A 19,363-nucleotide genomic window follows, 5' to 3' on the forward strand; every position below is an offset into this window, starting at 1 on the left:
TGTTATAAATATTTAGAATTTTATTAATAACTCCAAGTATTTACTTATTTATACCTCCATAAAGCAAGAAGATGATAGTGTGTAATCTGAACACTGAACCATAATGTTTATAGATTAGACTGGGCCACCAGCACTCCCCCCAATTCTTTGTTTATGCTGTCCATTAAATTCTCTAATTTGGCACTTTCTCCTGCCTGCTGTTTGTAACATCGCATGATCCAAGATAATCAGAAAGAACAATGTGACTGCTGTGCCACACCAACAATATCACTTTCGTTGCTGCAACTTGAGAGGCTTAGATTCCTACTGAAAGGGGAGCTCGGGTTTTTGTTCATCTGTATGTTTTCCACCTCTGCTGCGCAGTAATCTGCCTTCTTCTACATCGCCAATTCACTTTTAGATGTCATCACTAAAAGCAGAACTAAAATAGAGTATTACTGCAAAATAAAAGGAGTTGTTTTTTGTCTTTATACCATTTGTTTTAACAATTTTAAGTGATTTGATGCACAGATGCTACAGCAGACATATTATGTACCTCGTGTTGTCCAAAAACTCTCCCAGGTTGCTCCTTCATTTCATTTGCTCCATCAGAGGGTTGAGGGGAAGACATCCTGCTGGGTAGACGCCGGGGTTTCACCGGGGCACAGATCTGCAACATTTCATCTGCGACAAAGTTTTTTTCCAGCCCCCGCCCCATTTCTTCCTACATCATGAGGTTGACACAGCTTTCAAAAAAAATATACCAGTCGTGTTTTTTAGTGCACCTCTGAAACCTGCTGTTGTACATCTGGTGGAATCACAAACACTGTCTTTAGTGGCTGCTATAAGCTCCGGCACCCACTGTGTAGTTGGAGTGCAACACAGCTGTCCTTTAAAGAGTTCATGTGCAACAACTCCACTAGGACCAATGATACCATAAAAGTGCTGAAGGGAATTGCTAGTTCAGTTTTTTGCGTTCAAATTCATGATTTTTCACACATATAAAACAAATCAATTGGAAGATGACTCAAAAGATGTACATTTATTTTAGGAAGGAATTGTCATGGTATGACAATCTTCATCCTATTTACAGATATTCTGTAACATGGTTTAATTCATTTAAGACAGAATAATTATTTAAGACAGAAAAGCAATCATTTTTTCCTGCTTCTGCAAACATGATGCAAGCATTGCAGGTATAATAATGTGTATATGTTGTTTTGATCTTGATAATGCCGAATATAGAATAATTAACAGTTACATTTAGTTAACATTATACAGTAGCAAGTTGATACGAGCTGGTAAATTAATCAGGCTTCTTACCAAGGAAGAGCATTCAGTCAGTCAGTTGCTCGATAATCGTAACTTTCATTGTCACCAATTACTGGCTGTTTTTGTATGAAAGGCACTGTGTGCAAGTACTCCTTCGATGGCCATGGCCGTTTGTGTTGTTGGTGTCTGGAAATATTTGCACACAGACAATTTTTTTTGCCTTTCTTATAAATGAGTAAAAGCTGTGGCTGCACACAGCACCAGGTGAGGGAGGGGCAGCCCTATGCCATAGGAGGTCTTAAAACGGTATGGATAATATGAAAGTCTTAAAGTAGTAACTTTTAGAAATGTTGATATAGTTTTATACAAATACCGACCCAAACCTATCTTATACTTTCACTTCACCAAGGTTATCGATGCACTTATGAAAGCCCTTCACTTTCAAATTTATGAAGCTTTTGACTTGGAATCAAAGTCATAATTTTTCTTTGTAACCTAAGGCATCATTAAAAGACCACTCTGCTTGACAAACTGGAATTTGTCTATAAATCCAAAAGAAAATTGCCCCTTTTACAAATTACCGAGCAGAAAGTTGACATGTTCACATTATGGTGCTTGATTTGGTATTGTGAGCTACACAGTGTGTTTCTCTGACACTTTGAGTGGTATAAGGCAAACATAATATGTTCTGTCTTTATCTCGTTTTCTTCCTCCCCTCTCTTCCTTTAGGAACGAAGAATGTGCCAACAGCTAGTGTTATAGACCTCATATCAATAAATATGTTAAGTTAGAATCTTGTCTTTGAAATTGCCTTTTGTCTTCCCTGCTCTCCTTCTTGTCCCCCATACATCACGCAGCCTCGCGGTTATTTCTGTAAAGTATGTCTGTTAAAAGGCCCATGCGGCTCTTCCTCACAGCCATTACTAGACTGTCCAACCCCTCTTGTCCTCTGTTTTTCTTCTGATCCACCTCAGAAGCATTCAGGAGACTCTCGTTTTGCCATATTTATTTTTTCCTTGGAAATTAGCCTATTATTAGATTTACTAATTATATCCTGAAGGGATTGGTGCTAGATTTTGTAAACAAGTGATTATCTCAACAATGAACTGATACTACATGCTGCACATAGTTCTAAAAAGCATTAACAAGCCTATGAACATATACAATGTGGTGAATAAAAATAGATTTGTTCGGGGTAAGCAGTTCAATTTCTATATTTGTGTCAGTGTGTCTCTACGGTGACCAGCTTCCATGTAAACAATAGGCTGTTGGGAAGTCCCATGGCTGTGCTCTGATCCTGTTAACAGCTCCCCTGAAACACCATCGCACTTTGCTTCAGCCACTATTTCTTGGCTACAGTTGTTGCTATAATCAGTGTTTCAGCCAAACCATTACTCAGTACTATCAGTCAAGCTTCAAGCTACTATAATACTACTATCATACGGCACAGTGCCTGACAAAGACCTCCCAGCAGCTCCATGTGAATGTGTAATAGTCTCTTTTCTTGCATCATCAGCCCACCTCTCTTGCTCGTTCGCTTTCCCCTTTTCACCATTAGTGAAGCTAAGATCACAGTGGCAAAGCACATGGATCTCAGAGGCCCTATCAGTGGAGAAACACACTATGTGATACTGTGTTTTGCTCTGTGTCATTCCCAGGAGTGGAGTCTACGGGAATTGGGGAGGAGGGGCTGGGAAATCTCCTAGTCTGTCTACCCAGGCAGCTAGCTGCAGAGTCCAATAATGACAGAGAGCTCAGCCTTCACTCACGCTGAATTATAGCCAAACTGTGTGTGGATCTGGTAGAAATGCGTGTGTGGAATGTATTTTAGAAGATTGTGTTTTTAGAAGAAAAAGGATACATAAAATACAAAATTGCCATTAAATACAATGAATTACCTTAAAAAGCAACATAAACAATAAACTGAATCTACCCGTGTGTAATTTAATCACAGTATAAATCCAGCTGTCCAGCGAAGGTTTGTTAGAGAATAAAAATCACCACGAAGATCAACAAACACAGCAGACAAGTGAGGGAGAAAGTCGTGGAGACGTTTATAGCCCGTTTAGGTTAGACAGCTATATCGCCACCTTTGAACCTCTGATACACCCAAGCCTTGTGTCAGTTTTCCTCTACATAGTTTTAAATTACTGTGCTCATCTAACTCATGAAGTACATTGGGGGTTGTGGTTATAATATGACAAAATGTAAAAAAGTTCAAGAGGAGTACTTTTGTAGTTAACTCTTCTTCGATAGTATTCTCTTACATTATGAGGAATATTTGTAAGTTTTCCACAAGAAAAGCCCAGAAAAAAACGATGCTAACTTTTGCTGAATTTTTGTTGCATCTGAACCCTCTCAAGAGCTGGATTGTTAGAAATACTTTTACAGCTTATCCTGAAAAATGCTGCTGATGACTCATATTTTCAAGGAAAAATACAAACCTGTGCACTCTGGGAACCTTTAATCATGCTTTAACCGGTTTTGTCATGCCAAACTTTTGAGTGAATTCATTTACTCTTGTGCCCAGCTCAAGCTTCTAGTTAACTACTCATCTAACATATCAATCCACTTAGGAGTTTAGTTTCTTTTTATTGCTATAAAAAAACAACCGAAATGAATTGAAAAGTTTTCAATCCACTACTGTGTAAGCTAAATTTAGCCAGAATCGCACTTTATTGAAAAAGCCTCTAAAGTTATTTATATTGGATCCGTGTGCATCAATAAAACTAGCCTAACTGCAACCTAACCATGGTACTGCATCCATGCTCCTGTCCCGCCTGATCCCATTAGACACTGCTTGCTGTTTGAAGTTTCTACTTGAAAGGCCTAATCTGAATGCTGTGGATTTCACAGCTACTCTGCAAACAGTGATTACAGACTGATTAATGAGCCACAGCAGACACAACTACACACTGCAGCCGCTCACAAACACAGACGCAGGCTTTCTAGGCCACACACAAATTGAATTTACTGTAGTCAGTTTGTCGCAACTCACAGTCTGCCTCAGTCGGAGCTGGTTTTTCCTTAAAATGCGATGTTTTCATGGATTTGTGTTGATTATATTAGGGTGGGATTTTTTCTTTTATTTCCAGTAAGTCCAAATGTTGATAACAATCTGTTATCTTTTCTGTTTTTTGTCATGTTTTTTGCAGTGTCTGCTGAAATCCTAAAGGGCAGTCTGACAACAATGGAGCGACAGATTCAGAGGCTCGAGAACGATATCGAGAACTTCCCAAAAACAGACGACCCACAAGATAAGTTTGTGGAAAAGATGTCTATATCCTTTTTAATCTGATGATTCTCACACCTTTGCACACATCGTTTTCCTCCACACAAAATAACTCTTTGTGCTATCGTCAGTGTTGCTTGTAAAGGTGTGTGTTTGTGTTCTGGCCGGCAGTGGCAAGCAGTTTAAGTCACTTGGTGTGATAGGTGGCACTCAGGGGAATGTGGGGGAATGGATCCGACTGCCTTGCTGTGAAATGTTGGTCAGATCTCCCTCTTCATTCCTTCCTGTGTCCCAAGAGTGAAATCGTGCCCATGGCTATTTTTACTGCACTCTACCACTCATGCCTGTCCCCTGAGGGCCTCTAATAGGGGCTTCTAGCCCCCTCACCCTCACACCATCTTATCGCCCATCCCTGATTTCATCTCTCGACTGGCCACACAAGCATCTCCACAGAACCATCTTTCCTCATGGCACCGCTCCTGTTTCGATAACGGTGTGCTTCGCTCTAACCCAAGCATCTCTGCTCCCCCCAAAATTAAATTAGCCTTGTCCCTTTCCGCATCCTCTCTGAGAAAAAAAGGTCTTCAACCTGCAAGTTTGATCAATGGTCAAAATCAAATCTTGTGTCAACACCCTGAGGTTAGGTTCCCTTACATTAGAGGGAATAAAAACATTAAAACACTCTCCAGGATCCTTTTTGTGGCTTCTAATATCATTAAAAAAAAAGATGAAAAAAACACGTCTTGAGTAGTTGAAAAAGTGAGTGGGTGTACTCTTACTCTAGGTGCTAAGACATCACCTGAGAGTTGCCTACTTTAATCCGTTATTTATTTACATATTGAGTGGTATAAGAGTGATGGTCTAAGATCACGTAAACAATCTGCTTCAAATCCCAAAAAAGCGTTTCAAGTGATGAAAACACAATGAATGAATAAACTTCCACTTCCACATGGCTGCTGGTCGTTCAGGAGCAGACCTGGCAGACAGGAAAGCTGCTCTGCCCCCTGATGCCAGTATTGATTCCCTGAATCCTTGGAGAACTGGAGGCTAGAGTGAGAGGAAATGGGGAAGTGTCGATTTACTGCAGTATGGCTCTCTTTCGCTGTCTGGAGCTCCTCCCTAGAGGTTGGCAGTGAGAAGCCAGCTGGCCATGACCTGAAAAACCCTGTTCCCCTTCTTCACCCGTTCTCACCTGGCTCTTTTGGTGTTGAAAGCTTAGAAAGTCTCTTATATCTTTGTTTCTGCCTTTCATTATTCTTTATTGTTTTTAAAGGAACACTTTTTGAGATGCTAGTTTCATAATTGTGGAGTTTATTTAGAGTGCCCTGAAAAAATATTCACAGCCCTTGAGCATTTTTACATGAAGTCACATTGCAAGAACAAACTTCAATATGTTTAATGTTTGCCCATTTTTCTCTGTAAAATATTTCCGCTCTGTCAAAAATGAGAGTTTTTGCAAACAGCAATTTTTAAGTCTTGCTAGGATTCTCAATTTGATTTCGTCTGGACTTTGAATCGGCCATTCTAACATATGTGAATGCTGTGATCTAAACCATTCAGTTGTAGTTCTGACCCAGTCTCTTGCAGCATTACCCTGTGTTTTTTTTTTTAACAATCCATCCTTCCTTTAATTCCAACCAGCTTCCATGTCCCTACAAGAGAAAAAGATCCTCACAGCATGATACTTCCATTACCATGTTTACCATGGAGATGTTGTTTTCAGGATGAGGCACAGTGCTAGTTTTCTGTTACAAATTAAATTCTGGTATCATCTCATCTGAGCACCTTCTTCCATACTTGCTGTGTCTCTTACAAAGCTTATGGCAAACTTTGAATGTGACGTCCTATAGCTTGCTTTCAACATTTGCTTTTCTACCACTCAATAACAGTAAAAGGACTGAATACAAATGTCAGACTGGATATACTATTTCCATGCCATTGTCATCTTTCAATCACTACATAAAAAATAATTTCAATAGACGGAGAAATGTTTTCATTTTTGTCTCTCTCTAATTGTTGGCATGATTCCAAAACTCATTACGCTCCCGTGTCTCTCAGACATAATTTCAGCTAATTAAAGTGGGCTACATCTGCCATCTTTAGCAGTTTTGTGTCCATTTCAGTGGAGAAAAAACATGATTGCAGGTTAATTTGAAAGCAAGTTTAACTGACACAAATACCTCTAATTTCCTCTTGGTTTGGTGAGATCTCTTTGAAGCCAAGTGTTGGCTTTATATATCTTTATTGGTAGCTCAGCCGACTGAGAATATAACAGAACAGAGATGAAACAGATTGAAATTTTCATGTCCAGAATGTTAACCTTTAAATTTTTCTCTGCTTGAACGATATGCTGCCCATGCCATGTATTTTCTCTTATAGTACTTCAAATAGATAACATTGTGTTCTGTTTTTACTGCCAAGACTGTAGGAGAAAATGCAATAGTGAATGTGTCTTTTTAAATCAGGTGATTTGTTCTGTCTACCACTTGATAATGTGCTCAGTCGCAGCTGCTGAATGTGAAACATTTAATAGTTGCAGTTAAGAGAATAGCAAAGACAAAATCTTAAACATAGAGCTTTTGCATTTACTGGTTATAGTGTCCTGTATTTGATCCTTGTTTCCTTTTAGAAAAACCCAAAAAATAACTGTATTTGCTGTATGTCTGCCATGTTGGCCACTACAATTCTGTCTTGGTATTTTAGGTTTAAAATTGAAAAAAACCTGTCGGACCTTAATGCCCGATATCCAATGTTTTTAAAAGCTATGACCTGCTGATACCTGTTTTAGTTGATTCCACTTTTACTTTAAAGCTGCAGTGGGTAACTCTTCTTTAAATTTATTTTTTTACATATTTGTTAAAACTTTCACTATGTCCTAACAGTAAAATATGAGACAGAAAATTAGTGAAAAAGTCAAGCTCCTCTGGCTCCTCCCTGTGGTCCTACTAATACAAAGCTCCAGGTCAGAAACAACCAATCACAGCCAGGAGGAATGTTTCAGCAGTGTCAATCACGCTTGTCTATGCTCTGCTCACACCCCTTCGCTGGACAGCGCTACCATTGGTCAAGGTCAAGATTGCAAGTGTGGTGCAGATGTGCTAAGGCTAGATAAACAACCTAACAATACAGGAAAGCTGCCAATTGCTCGAGTGGCTGCTTCTCAGAAAACAAAAAAGGTAAAGAAGACCGATTACAAAGAGTAAGCTGCGTGGTTGTTTCAGGCTCTGCTGTGGAGGGAGAGCTGTAGCACAACAGAGAGCAAGGGGGAGGGACCTGTAAGGTGGGCTTGTTCAAATTTTCAGGCTAAGTCCGCAGTTTTCTCAGAACTCTCTACTGTAGCTTCAATAACTATAATATAAGGAGGCATAACAACATTTAATTGAATAGCTGTTTTTTTGCATATTAGAGAATGTAGAGCGTTATCTTATCTCTTAGATTTCCAAAAGGGCTGCCAACGTTTTCCAAATCCAGCATGTTTCAAAACAGACCAGGTTAAAGGCGCAATATAATAAAACAGAGCAACTTTACAGAACTATACATTGCTTAGCCTTCCCGTTATCTGCTGAAAGTCTTGCACTTTCGCAGCCTGAATGAACCACAAACATCTAAACGTCCTCTAACACTCCTGTGCATCATCTGACTTAATTTTTTTAAATGCCTCGCTCATACTGAATAGCTAAATAAAAGTTTTCTTACCTTAGTAGCTTCCACACTGAAGAGTGTTTTCATTATGCCACCCTGAAGGAGCTTAGGTGATGTGTGCTCACTGATTTGGAAAAAGCTGATTTTTGAGTTTTTGGCTTACAGGGCAGATTTCTATAATTAGAGCTAGACATTAGAAATTAGACAAGCAGTTAGATTTTGCAAAATGTTTGTTGATATTTATGGCAACGGGAGTTTTGCTATTACATTTACACTTCTGTGTGTGTAGGTAGGTGTCTGTGTTTTTCTTAAGCCCCAGGCTAAAACATTTGACATCTTGGTAAGTTTCTCTACATGTTTAGAACCTCTAAGAGAGTAAAAGTTGGGTTGTTCTTGTATTCCCAACCACAGTGATGGAATAAGACTAATGTACAAAAACCAGACCGACAGACTTCTTATTTGTAGAAGCTTTTATTTCCGCAAATATGAACAAGCCAGTGACTGTGCCAGCCACTTTCTTAATCCATTCACTTCATTGATCTACCTCATTGCATTGTGCTACCTCTGCCTATTTTATTGCCTACTTGTTGCTTGCTCTTTCTGGTGAGTATTTTAGATGTTGGTTGTTGTTACCGCATGTTGCACTAGTGTCCATTTGGATCGACAGTTCAATTTGGCTGTATGTCTGGCATATGTAGCAAACTGACAACAACGCTGACTTTGACTTCTGACTTTCAACATTTGCAGTGAGCTTCAGTGAAGCGCCGTTGACTGTTGCAACAATGACTCTCTGAACAGGACTGTTTATTTGAGATTGACAGTTCCATCAATACACATGAGATAGAAAAGTTAAACTAAAGATGCTTACTTAAACTTTATCCAGGGATGAAAAAAAAAGGATGTTGGGTCTTTGAAGCATAACAGATGGAAGATCAACACAAGCTAAAATTCATGCATTTGATGCTTGAGCAACCCTGAAAAGTTAACTGAAGCTCTGTTGTCTTGACTACTGTGGCCTGTGATGAATGAGACAGTCTGTGTTTGAGTGTGTATTAGAGGTAGAGAGAAGCAGTTAAATGGAGGAGTAATTTAAAACACATGTAGGTAAGTATGGGTCATTTTTAAGTGTGAATGATAATTTTTTGGAGATAAAATAGTATTTTAAAAGCAATATTTCCTGCTTAATTTGAATGAAACGGTCCAGATTAGACTGTGCTTTGCGTGTGTGGTTTTTTATAAATAAAGTCATGTAGAGATTTGTCAAGTTACTTACTTACCTTTGAGTTAAAAATTTTGCCTGAAATGATAGCAGAAGAAATTACTAAAAGAAAGAAAAAGAAAAAAAAAAGACTTGCCAGAAGCACTCCATTTGGCTTTATTGATACATTTTTCTCTTTCCATTACTGTAATGTATGCAAATTACTGAATGGAGTGTTTGTTCAGCAGTTTAGTGATCTCTATCTGTCAGAAGTAATAGGGGCCCAGAAAGACTCTACAGTTGAGGCACAAGCCCCCAGAGAGCGTTATTTCACTGCAGAGGCTATTGCTTTCACATGCACAATGTTTCACACACACGCACACATTCACACACACAGATGTAGACATGTGTGTTTGCTGCTGGATGTTAGAGAGCAGAGTAGAGGGGGACTCTGCATACTAGAATATTGATGTAGTGAGGTGGCTCGATGGGGTGCTATGAGAGACTGAGCAGCGGCTTGATGAATGCTTGGACATGGCTAATACATCTCACTGTGCTGCACTTAATGACTTAACCCAATGTATTGATATTCAGCTTAACCTTTTATTTCCCTGAATACCACAGTCCAAGCATTTTATTGTCTCCACACACTGAGTGACAAAAATCCGTCTACAGGAAAAGGTTCCATTAAGCTGGATTACTTGTATTAGACTTTGTGCATCTGGAAATGAAAAACACTGTAGTAAGGTTTCTCGTCGGGTTTTTAATGTAGAGTTTGTACCAATCCATTTAAAGATTTGTTTTTCGGCACTAGTGGCTTTTATTTTGGTTATTTTTCTTGAAAGTAGGCAGACATGAAATGGGGTGAAGAAAGGGATGACATGTAGCACAGGTTGCCGGGACTCAAAGCAGGGGACAGCTGAGTTGAATGCATGTTTCGATGCAGAGGCGCAGTGACTGGATATAGAGCTTCCAACTCTATCTCTACCGCTAACCCCAGCTAATCTACAGAGGAAGCTCATTTCATCTGCTTGTATCTTATTGATCCTTATTGTTTGGTTCATTATCAATATCTCACAAACATAATTGAGGGTAAGACGTAAATGAACCATTAAATTGAGAGTTTTGCTTTTTGGCTCAACTTTCTTTATCGCAAAAAACCATAGCAACCCATCCCACCACCAATTTTGAACAAGAAATCAAAATACTTAAACTCCGTCACTGGAGGCAAAGACTGATCTCTAACCTGGATGGTGGAGGGAGCTATCCACCATTTTTTTTCCCAGTGAAGAACCATGGCTTTAGACGTAGAGAAACTCACTTCAATCCCTGTTGCTTCACATTCGGCAGCAAACCACTCTAGTGTTCCCTGAAGTTTCTTGGCTTGAAGATCCCAACAGAACAAAGTCATTAGTAAAAAGCAAAAAGGAGAACCTGAGGTTCCCAATGCAGACACCCTCTTCACATTGTGCCACAGGCATGATGAAAAGCACATTGCTCCTTCTGAATCCAAAGTTTGAACCCCACAATTGGAGCTTTCCTTCCTAACACCATCATACAAATGAATCTGTACACTGGAACCCGAAGAACATATATTAGTTACTCTGTTCCACAGGTTAGCATTTCTGCTCCTCGCTGACATGTTTCAGATATGTTCCTGCCCTGATATACATGAATCAATATGCATCATGTCCTCAGCCTGTCTCAGAGTTCTGCAGAAACCTGCTAATGAATGACCCATTCATTTTAATAAAGTGTTGAAGCTGGGAAACATCTAAAACATGCAGGATACCAGCTGTGTGTCAGTTTATGAACAAGATTTGAAAATGGATTGTGCTTTCCTGTACTGGCTGCACTTTTTTCCCCCCATTTCTTTAGGAAATAAATATGAAAATCATTATTAGGGTAATGCACATTAGCAGAGTTTCCAATATTTTCACATCTGGCATTGTTTGGCAATAACTGCGTTCCTTCAGTAAAGTGCCCTTTGGAAAGTCAATTTACCTGTAGATTCTTCAACAGTGCTAACTGAAACGACCGAAGTAGATTAAACTTGTTCAGGCTCAAGGTTTTCGTTAGAAAATAATGATTCTAGCTACTAGTGGAACTGGAGCCTGTAGTCCTTGGATTTGGGCCCGACATCTTCAAAGAGTCGGTTTTTAAAACCAGTCCACCCACACCAGGTCAGGACAGATGCACTTTTTACCTGCCTTGAGGAAAACCTGTAATACTTTATCTGTATTTAAAAATCGACTGAGAAATTTACACAAGTTCCACATTTCTGTTAATTCCATCTTCACCCTGATTTAGCTCAGTGAGAGCTTCACTGTAATATGTGACTTGTCTAAGGAAAATCATTACATACTGTTGGCTTAGAGATTGGTTTGTGTAGAGGTGCTGCACAAGGCTCCTACTGTCAAATAAAAGGCTGTCAGTTGTTGTATTTAGCAGCTGGCTGATGGTAAGCAGAAGAAATGCCTACATTTGTTTTGCAGGTAAACACTGCTGTTTGGAGACTTTACAGTCCTGTTAAGAAACACTTTGCCTCTGACAAATTTCTTCTGTATTTGTTGCATGTTTCATATAATTAAATAAAATTTAATATCAGACAAAGTAAGTGCAAAATGAAGATTTTAAATGATTTCATTTTTTAAGGAAAAACGCTATCAAAACCGGCCTGGCCCGATACGAAAATATATATGCCACTTTTGTGAGATCATTAACTGTGATCAACTACATTTGTTGATACAAATTCACTAGCTACTAACAAGCCCCAAATATTGTTCACATAATTAGAATCAACTGACAACATGAAGTAGGCTAAAATCTGAAAAAGCAACACATCATTCCCCGATCTAAAGAAATTCAGATTACTTCAGTTAAGCAGCAGGAGAATGATCCAAGGTACACCAGCAAGTCCACCTCTGCATGGTTCAAGAACAAAAAGGACTCGAAGTGATCAAGTCAAAGTCTGGACTAAAATCCAATTGAGAATCTGTGGGATGACCTTAAACAGACAATTTGTCCTTGAAAACCCTTAAGTATAGCTCATTTAAAACAATTCTGAAAAGAAGAGTGGGCAAACATTCTTCAACAGGGATGTTAAAGACTCACTGGAAGTTATGGCAAATGCTTGATAGTAGTTTTTGTCGCCAGGCGGTGACACAATCTGTTATCAGGTGTGGGGGCTATCCTTTTTCATGTAGGACCATGCTGGTTACCTTAGTGCATTTTGTACCTCCTCAGGTATTCTCTGTCAGCTATAGATTTCTTTTTTAATTATCTGAAACATTTGAGACAAAAAAAAAAAAAAAAAAAGAAATCTGTAAGGGGGTAAATACTTTTTCTCTTCACTTCATCTGTTTGAACAAGCTTTATTGTTGCAAATTCATTTGGTTTATCTCTCTGTTTGGTATCTAATAAAAGTGGGTCAATTCATGCTAGAGGAACTTTTGGTAAGTCCTAATCATTTTTTAATAAACAACAATACTCAACCCTCCTTCCTAAACCCTTTGCAGCATGTAAGTACTCCCTCCTAATCACCACCTTCTTTTAAAACCCCGTTCTTCACCCCGATGTGTGTTTTTTTTTTTCCTGCTAATGAAATGCACCGTAAACTGCTTGGCCAATTAGGCAAAGCGCAGCCGAACCACATCGCCTTTTAATTACAAAGAAAGAAAATCAGTGTAAACGACTTGAAATAAGTATAGGTATTTAAAAACAGCCCTATCTCCTGCCTAAGTTCTGCAAATGTGTCTTTCACCTCAATGTTCAAAATCAAGTAAAAACAAAGGATGTGGCAACAGAATTTGCACTCATCGAAATAATTAGTGATGTTTCATAATGAATAATACATTGTTGGAGGAGAAATAAAAAAAATCAACACATTTTAATGTGTGTCAACTGGATGAATACTTTAAATTTAAACTTGGGACCCAATGACTCTTTTGTACTTCTCTTACAAGGTAAAAACTCACATCTAACTATTTTTAACATGTACTTGCATAAACGTGTCATCTTTTGTGTGATCAAGCTGCCACTGCTTTTCATTTCTTTATTGGGTGCTAGAGCACAAACATTCATGTGTTTTTATAATTGAAACACTGACACTGTGTTTTTAGGTGTCCTTGGCGACACTAGCTCTTATATATTCTGCACTCTGCACTGAGAATATGTCGGTTATCATATTAACTGAGTTGTGGCTGCCTCAGACAAATTATCTAATCAGCATCATGATGCACTACAAGCTTAGCATGGCTTAAGGGCCTAATGTAACAAACTTCAAGATGCCAACACAGGCTATAATTTCATCAATTTTCAACCGTGCGCATTTTTTTTCAAAGTAAATTCAATAAACTCCTTTAAGGATTCTGTTGATCATTATTTACTTATGTTGTTTTATTACTAATATAAAATTCAAAAGGGGAGATTAAATTAAACTAACATTCAAGGCACAATAACAAAATAGCAGATATTGTTCCTTAGAGAAACTAATAATGCATAAAGTTATGAATAAGCAAATAATGATATTAATATACAATGCACGGACATGTGGCAGGGTTTCTGTATTCTCACAGTCCACAGAAAGATGCTACTGCGCTGTTTGGCAGTTACATGAAACTTTTCTCAAGTTTTTATTTTGTTTTGTTATAATTAGGAAGAAAACTGGCATAAAAGTGAAACATTGAGTCTTACAGTACAAAAAATAATGTTTAAATGAGACAATTTGCAACAAGTGTTGATGACTGTAGGTAGCACATGTCGTTTTTATGGCATGAATATTTTAAATACATTTTTAAAAGCTTTATGTTTAACTAAGTCCCAATATTAACAAAATCTGCCAAATAAATACTATAGCCATGCTGATCCATCACAACCATCAGGTTTACCACCTCTAATGTTTTGTGGTTTCCTAAATTACTTTCAAAATTGTTTAATGTGTTTCTTTAATTAATCCTCATATTAATTAATTATCAGTAAAAGGAGTAAACCCATTACACTGCAGGGACATAAATGAGCCATGGTTTTATAAAGGCAGTATGAGGTTTCAGTTAGCCTTGTCCTACTCATGAAAGTACAATTTGCATATGTGGCTGATTTCCCCATCACATTTTGTGATTGATATTAAATTGGAATAAATAAACTATTTTAAAATTGTCAACAAGTAATTTATACGTGTTTTTTTTAATCAGTCTTTATATCTCATGCATTTTTTGTATATTAATTATAGCACAAAGTGCATTACAGACACATAGGAAAACACAAAACTTAACACAAGCAAAGCCCTTTCCCACCTAATCACCCGCATAAAAAAAAAATCAGAGTTGTGGTTGATGGTTATAGTAAATGTTGATATGATGAACCACAGAATAAAAGATAGAGGGGAGAGAAAGATTGCATCACACAAATACATGAGAGCATCAAAAGAAATAAAAGGAAAAGTATCAAGTAACATCTCAATATAAATAAAGGACATGCTGAAGAGATATATTTAAAGAAAATGTATGTAAAACATACATATGTATAAAAAAACAATGAAGGCTCAAATAAAGCCTTTGTTAAAGAGATGTAGTTTTCATACCCATGGCAATGTAACAGGAGTATCAAATTTGAAGATATATATATATGTGTGTGTGTATGTACAGGGGTTGGACAATGAAACTGAAACACCTGGTTTTAGACCACAATAATTTATTAGTATGGTGTAGGGCCTCCTTTTGCGGCCAATACAGCGTCAATAAGTCCTGCACAGTGGTCAGAGGGATTTTAAGCCATTCTTCTTGCAGGTTAGTGGCCAATACATGTTTGACATTGTCCATAGCCCAAGATTTGCGCTCCTTGCACCATTGAAACCGACATTTGGCATTGGCATGAGTGACCAAAGGTTTGGCTATAGCAGCCCGGCCATGTATATTGACCCTGTGGAGCTTCCGATGGACAGTTCTGGTGGAAACAGAAGAGTTTAGGTGCACATTTAATTCTGCCGTGATTTGGGCAGCCGTGGTTTTATGTTTTCTGGACACAATCCAGGTTAGCACCCGAACATCCCTTTCAGACAGCTTCCTCTTGCGTCCACAGTTAATCCTGTTGAATGTGCTTCGTCCTTCTTAGTGGTATGCTGACATTACCCTGGACACCGTGGCTCTTGATACATCACAAAGACTTGCTGTCTTGGTCACAGATGCGCCAGCAAGACGTGCACCAATAATTTGTCCTCTTTTGAACTCTGGTATGTCACCCATAATGTTGTGTGCATTTCAATATTTTGAGCAAAACTGTGCTCTTACCCTGCTAATTGAACCTTCACACTCTGCTCTTACTGGTGCAATGTGCAATCAATGAAGACTGGCTACCAGGCTGGTCCAATTTAGCCACTAAAATGACAGGTGTTTCAGTTTCATTGTCCAACCCCTGTATATATTTACAAAAATGGCATTTCAGAAATGACTTTTACCCTTTTTATAATCAATAAGAAAAAATTAACAGCAATCAAATCTGTTATATATGCTGATCAGCTTTTTGAATGTTTCTTCTGGTATTTTGATGATTTATCTTTGGGGAAGAGCTCTAACTCATTGAGGTTGGGAGGCCTCCTTGAAATCACCCTAATCTTTAGCTCCTTTCATAGGTTCTTTATTAGAGTCAAGTCGGGACTCTAAAATGTTAATAGTACTTCCAGTCAGAAGCAGCGTGTTGGTAAATGAAATGATTTATTTAAATCTAAATCTCCCAGGGGGTATGAATAATTTTGGGTTTAACTCTTGAGTCTTTAGTTTGCTTTTAAAACTGTGAACCCTCCCATCTGCCTTCAGGTCCACAGGGAGCCTGATTTGCAGTCATGGGCCATAATAAGTAAAAGATGCTTCCCTGTAGGTTGTTTCTCCTAACTCTTAGGATTAATTACAGACCTGCCTCTAGTGACCTGAGGGGTCTGGATGGCACATAAGTCAGAAGCAGATCAGACAAATACCTCAGACCACTTAAGGCTTTACAAACCAGTAAAGAATGTTTTACACATAAAAATGTGAAATTGTAGTTCACAGAATATTAAAATCTACAGTTTGTCAGATGAAGGAACACAAATACAAATCAAGGAAAGGTATGTAAAAAACATAAATACCATAAAGATTTAAATGTCTAATTTTTATGTTCATAATATTACTGAATAAAAAAATGCTGTATTGTGACATTATTCTTTCTGAAACAGTAAAACTTAAAATATCTCACACATTCAACATTTTTAAAAAGCCCTCTTTTTGAGCAAAATGTGTCCAAGATATTTTCTTACCCTCACTTTTGCATTGCAGACAATCGCTTTCTTCACCTTCATGCCATGAGAGAGAATTTCCTTACCGTTTGCCAATCAGTGTCTTGTTAGACTGTGACACTTGGCCCCATGAGGCAGCTCTGTTTACCAGTAGAGTAAGATTGCTGCTTACTAGAGTTGAGAGGGGGTGTGGCCTGGAGCACAGAAGATGCTCCCTTGATGTACTCTGAACCGCTGGCTCCTGACTGAACAAGTGTCACATTCCTCTGATAAAGCCTCCATGCCCTGCCAGTCCTGGAGGGAGTCCTCTGGGATGTGTCATGTCCTCTAGGTGTTCAGGCCACCTAACCTGTTGTATAAAACACAGAGACACTGTCAGTATCATGACTTCCTTTGTCAAAGGTTAAAATATAGGATAGATGGTTAAGTAGTAAACAGGAAATATGCGTTATGGTCTCATGGTCTGAAAAGGGAATAATTTGTTCAGTTGATCGGTTTTATCTTAGTGTTTCTGTGTGTTGCTCAGTAGTTGTATTGCTTTGCCACTTTTGACACGGCTCTCTGCTGATTATTTCTGCTCCACTGAAATTCAGGCTAGGAACCCAGCGGCGAAGGCTCCAATCTGCACCTCATTACTTCCCCAAAAGGCCCGGGCTTAGTGCAGGGTAATAGACAGAGGCCCAACTGCCCTCATTTGTCATGGGCTCCTGGGTTTGATGCAAAGCCCCCCATGAGCACTTGTTGCCGAGCTCTAATCCTGCAGTAGACACCAGCCATGCTTCTCTGCTTAGCCATCCTGGCTCTCCACCGTCATGGGTCATGATTTCACTTTCATTTGATGTTTTAATGAAATCCCTGAGACCCAGGTGAATGGTGTGCCCCATTGTTGGCAAATTATTATATCAAATGCAAGTAGAGGAGAAACGTGACCAGAGTTATTTGTTGAGTAAACACCTCGGAAGGATTTACAACATTTTGAGAGTGTGAATCCACAATAGAAGACAGTCAGAGTGAAGTTACACTGGTGATGGAAATGTCTTTCTCCTGACTGTCGAAAGTATATTAGTTTATCCATCTTCTCTTATAAACCACGGTAGCTAAACTTTTTTTTTTAACCAGATTTATAGCAACTGCAGTATGGCACCATGCTGTGAGATAGTGTGCCAACACATATCTCTATTTGTAGACCAGTATGTTAAGTGTGACCAATGTTTTCCTGAAAGGAAAGATCATTATCATCAGCTGACCTTCAAGTTAAAAGCTCCTTTTGTTTAGGTCATTGCTTGCATGTCTTGCCCTGATGAAGATGATACAGCTCTGTCATGATTCTGGAGACTGTGGTTACTTTTTGCCTGTGTTTCCCGTTTGTGTTTGTCAGAGACTCTCTATAGTTTTCCCTTACTTTCCCCACAGATGCAGGCTGTTGTTAATTGTACCCCTTTTTCATTTGTCCCTAGTTAGAGCAGTTTGCTACAGGTTGACTCGCTTTTTCGGCTTTCACATTGGTACCGGTTATATGAAACCGTTACTATTTTTAGTACCTTCACGGTTGTGGTTTCAACCGTTCCAAGTCGCACTAAAAACGCAACGTCAGAAGACGTTCGGTCACTGATTTGTTGGGGGCTTCACTAGTCACAGCAAATATCAGTAACTAATATCGTCAACTGTTAAACCATTTACGCTGGGCTTAGTGTATATGACCATTATAGCAAGCTAGCATTAGGTAGCGTTAGCTTACCCTCACATGACCTCTAGTCCATATCCTTCCGTTTGGGACCACATGGCTTTCCTCCCTCTGTACTGATCGTGGGCCGTCTTGCTATTAATGATACTTCCCTCATTGAGAAGTTACTCAATTATAATGGAAGAATGGATGAATCAAACCGTGTTAAACTGACCCAGTCCAAATAAATTAGGCACTAATGGAAAAGGGACTTTAGACTGACCTGCTTCACATCCAGAAATCACCACTCTAGTATTTGGGCAACAGGTATTTATTTGCTCCTTATGAATTCTTCCCGTTATGTCCCAGCTGCATTTCAAGTATTTCATCATGGTTTATGTTTCCAGCTCGTCATTGATTTTGGTGTTTTTGTTTTCTTTTAGACTTATCTTTGTTGTTACTGTAAGTTATTTTATTCTTTCAATAAAAGGCAACTAAACCATAATCATGCTTGCCTATTGCCTGCATTTGAGTCCTCCACAACTAAAAACCCTGAGAATTTGATATTGTAGTTCTGCACAATTGCCAGATGCCATATATACGACACATTGTTAGCCACTGCTAAGAAAAGTTTGCATTATGCAAATGTCCTATCAATTAATCAATATAATGCTACTCTATGTAGACACTCTGTCTGCTATGATTCAGATTGACCCACCTCAGCATGCTGAAAGCTTGAAGCGGCTGACGCAGCAGGACACCTTCCCTTCTTTTCCACTTGAGCACTTGGGGGTCATTCAGCCCAAGATGGTGAAAAAATTAATACTTTTTCTTAGTCAGTAGCATAAACCTTTGCTCCCTTTGTCTAAAAACATTGGCAATATGTCCCGCATTTGCTTTATTAACTTTAAACATGCTTGACCGGACTTGATGTTTCACAAAAAGTTTATTTATTTGTTTTTCTTTGGATACGTATAAAAAGCCGTTTTAGATATACCAACATACATGGCATGACGAACAGCATAATGTCACCTTGGGGCTGTGCAACTTTTCTGTCCATTCATGATGGCAATGGCTACAGTACGCCAGTTCCACCAGCATTTCACTGTG

General features: G+C 38.7%; 1 protein-coding gene across 5 annotated transcripts in view; it reads left to right on the top strand.

Annotated features, from left to right (window-relative positions):
* Positions 1-19,363, top strand: part of diaph2 (diaphanous-related formin 2) — a 555,642-nt gene that overhangs the window by 381,268 nt on the left and 155,011 nt on the right. For all 5 annotated transcript variants that reach the window (XM_047353019.1, XM_047353022.1, XM_047353021.1 and 2 more), the window contains one exon: positions 4,407-4,531. In XM_047353019.1, coding sequence (XP_047208975.1) covers positions 4,407-4,531 — 125 coding nt within the window. The remainder of the gene's footprint in view (positions 1-4,406; positions 4,532-19,363) is intronic.

This window comes from Girardinichthys multiradiatus, chromosome 23 (genome assembly GCF_021462225.1).
Source record: "Girardinichthys multiradiatus isolate DD_20200921_A chromosome 23, DD_fGirMul_XY1, whole genome shotgun sequence".
Taxonomy (NCBI): domain Eukaryota; kingdom Metazoa; phylum Chordata; class Actinopteri; order Cyprinodontiformes; family Goodeidae; genus Girardinichthys; species Girardinichthys multiradiatus.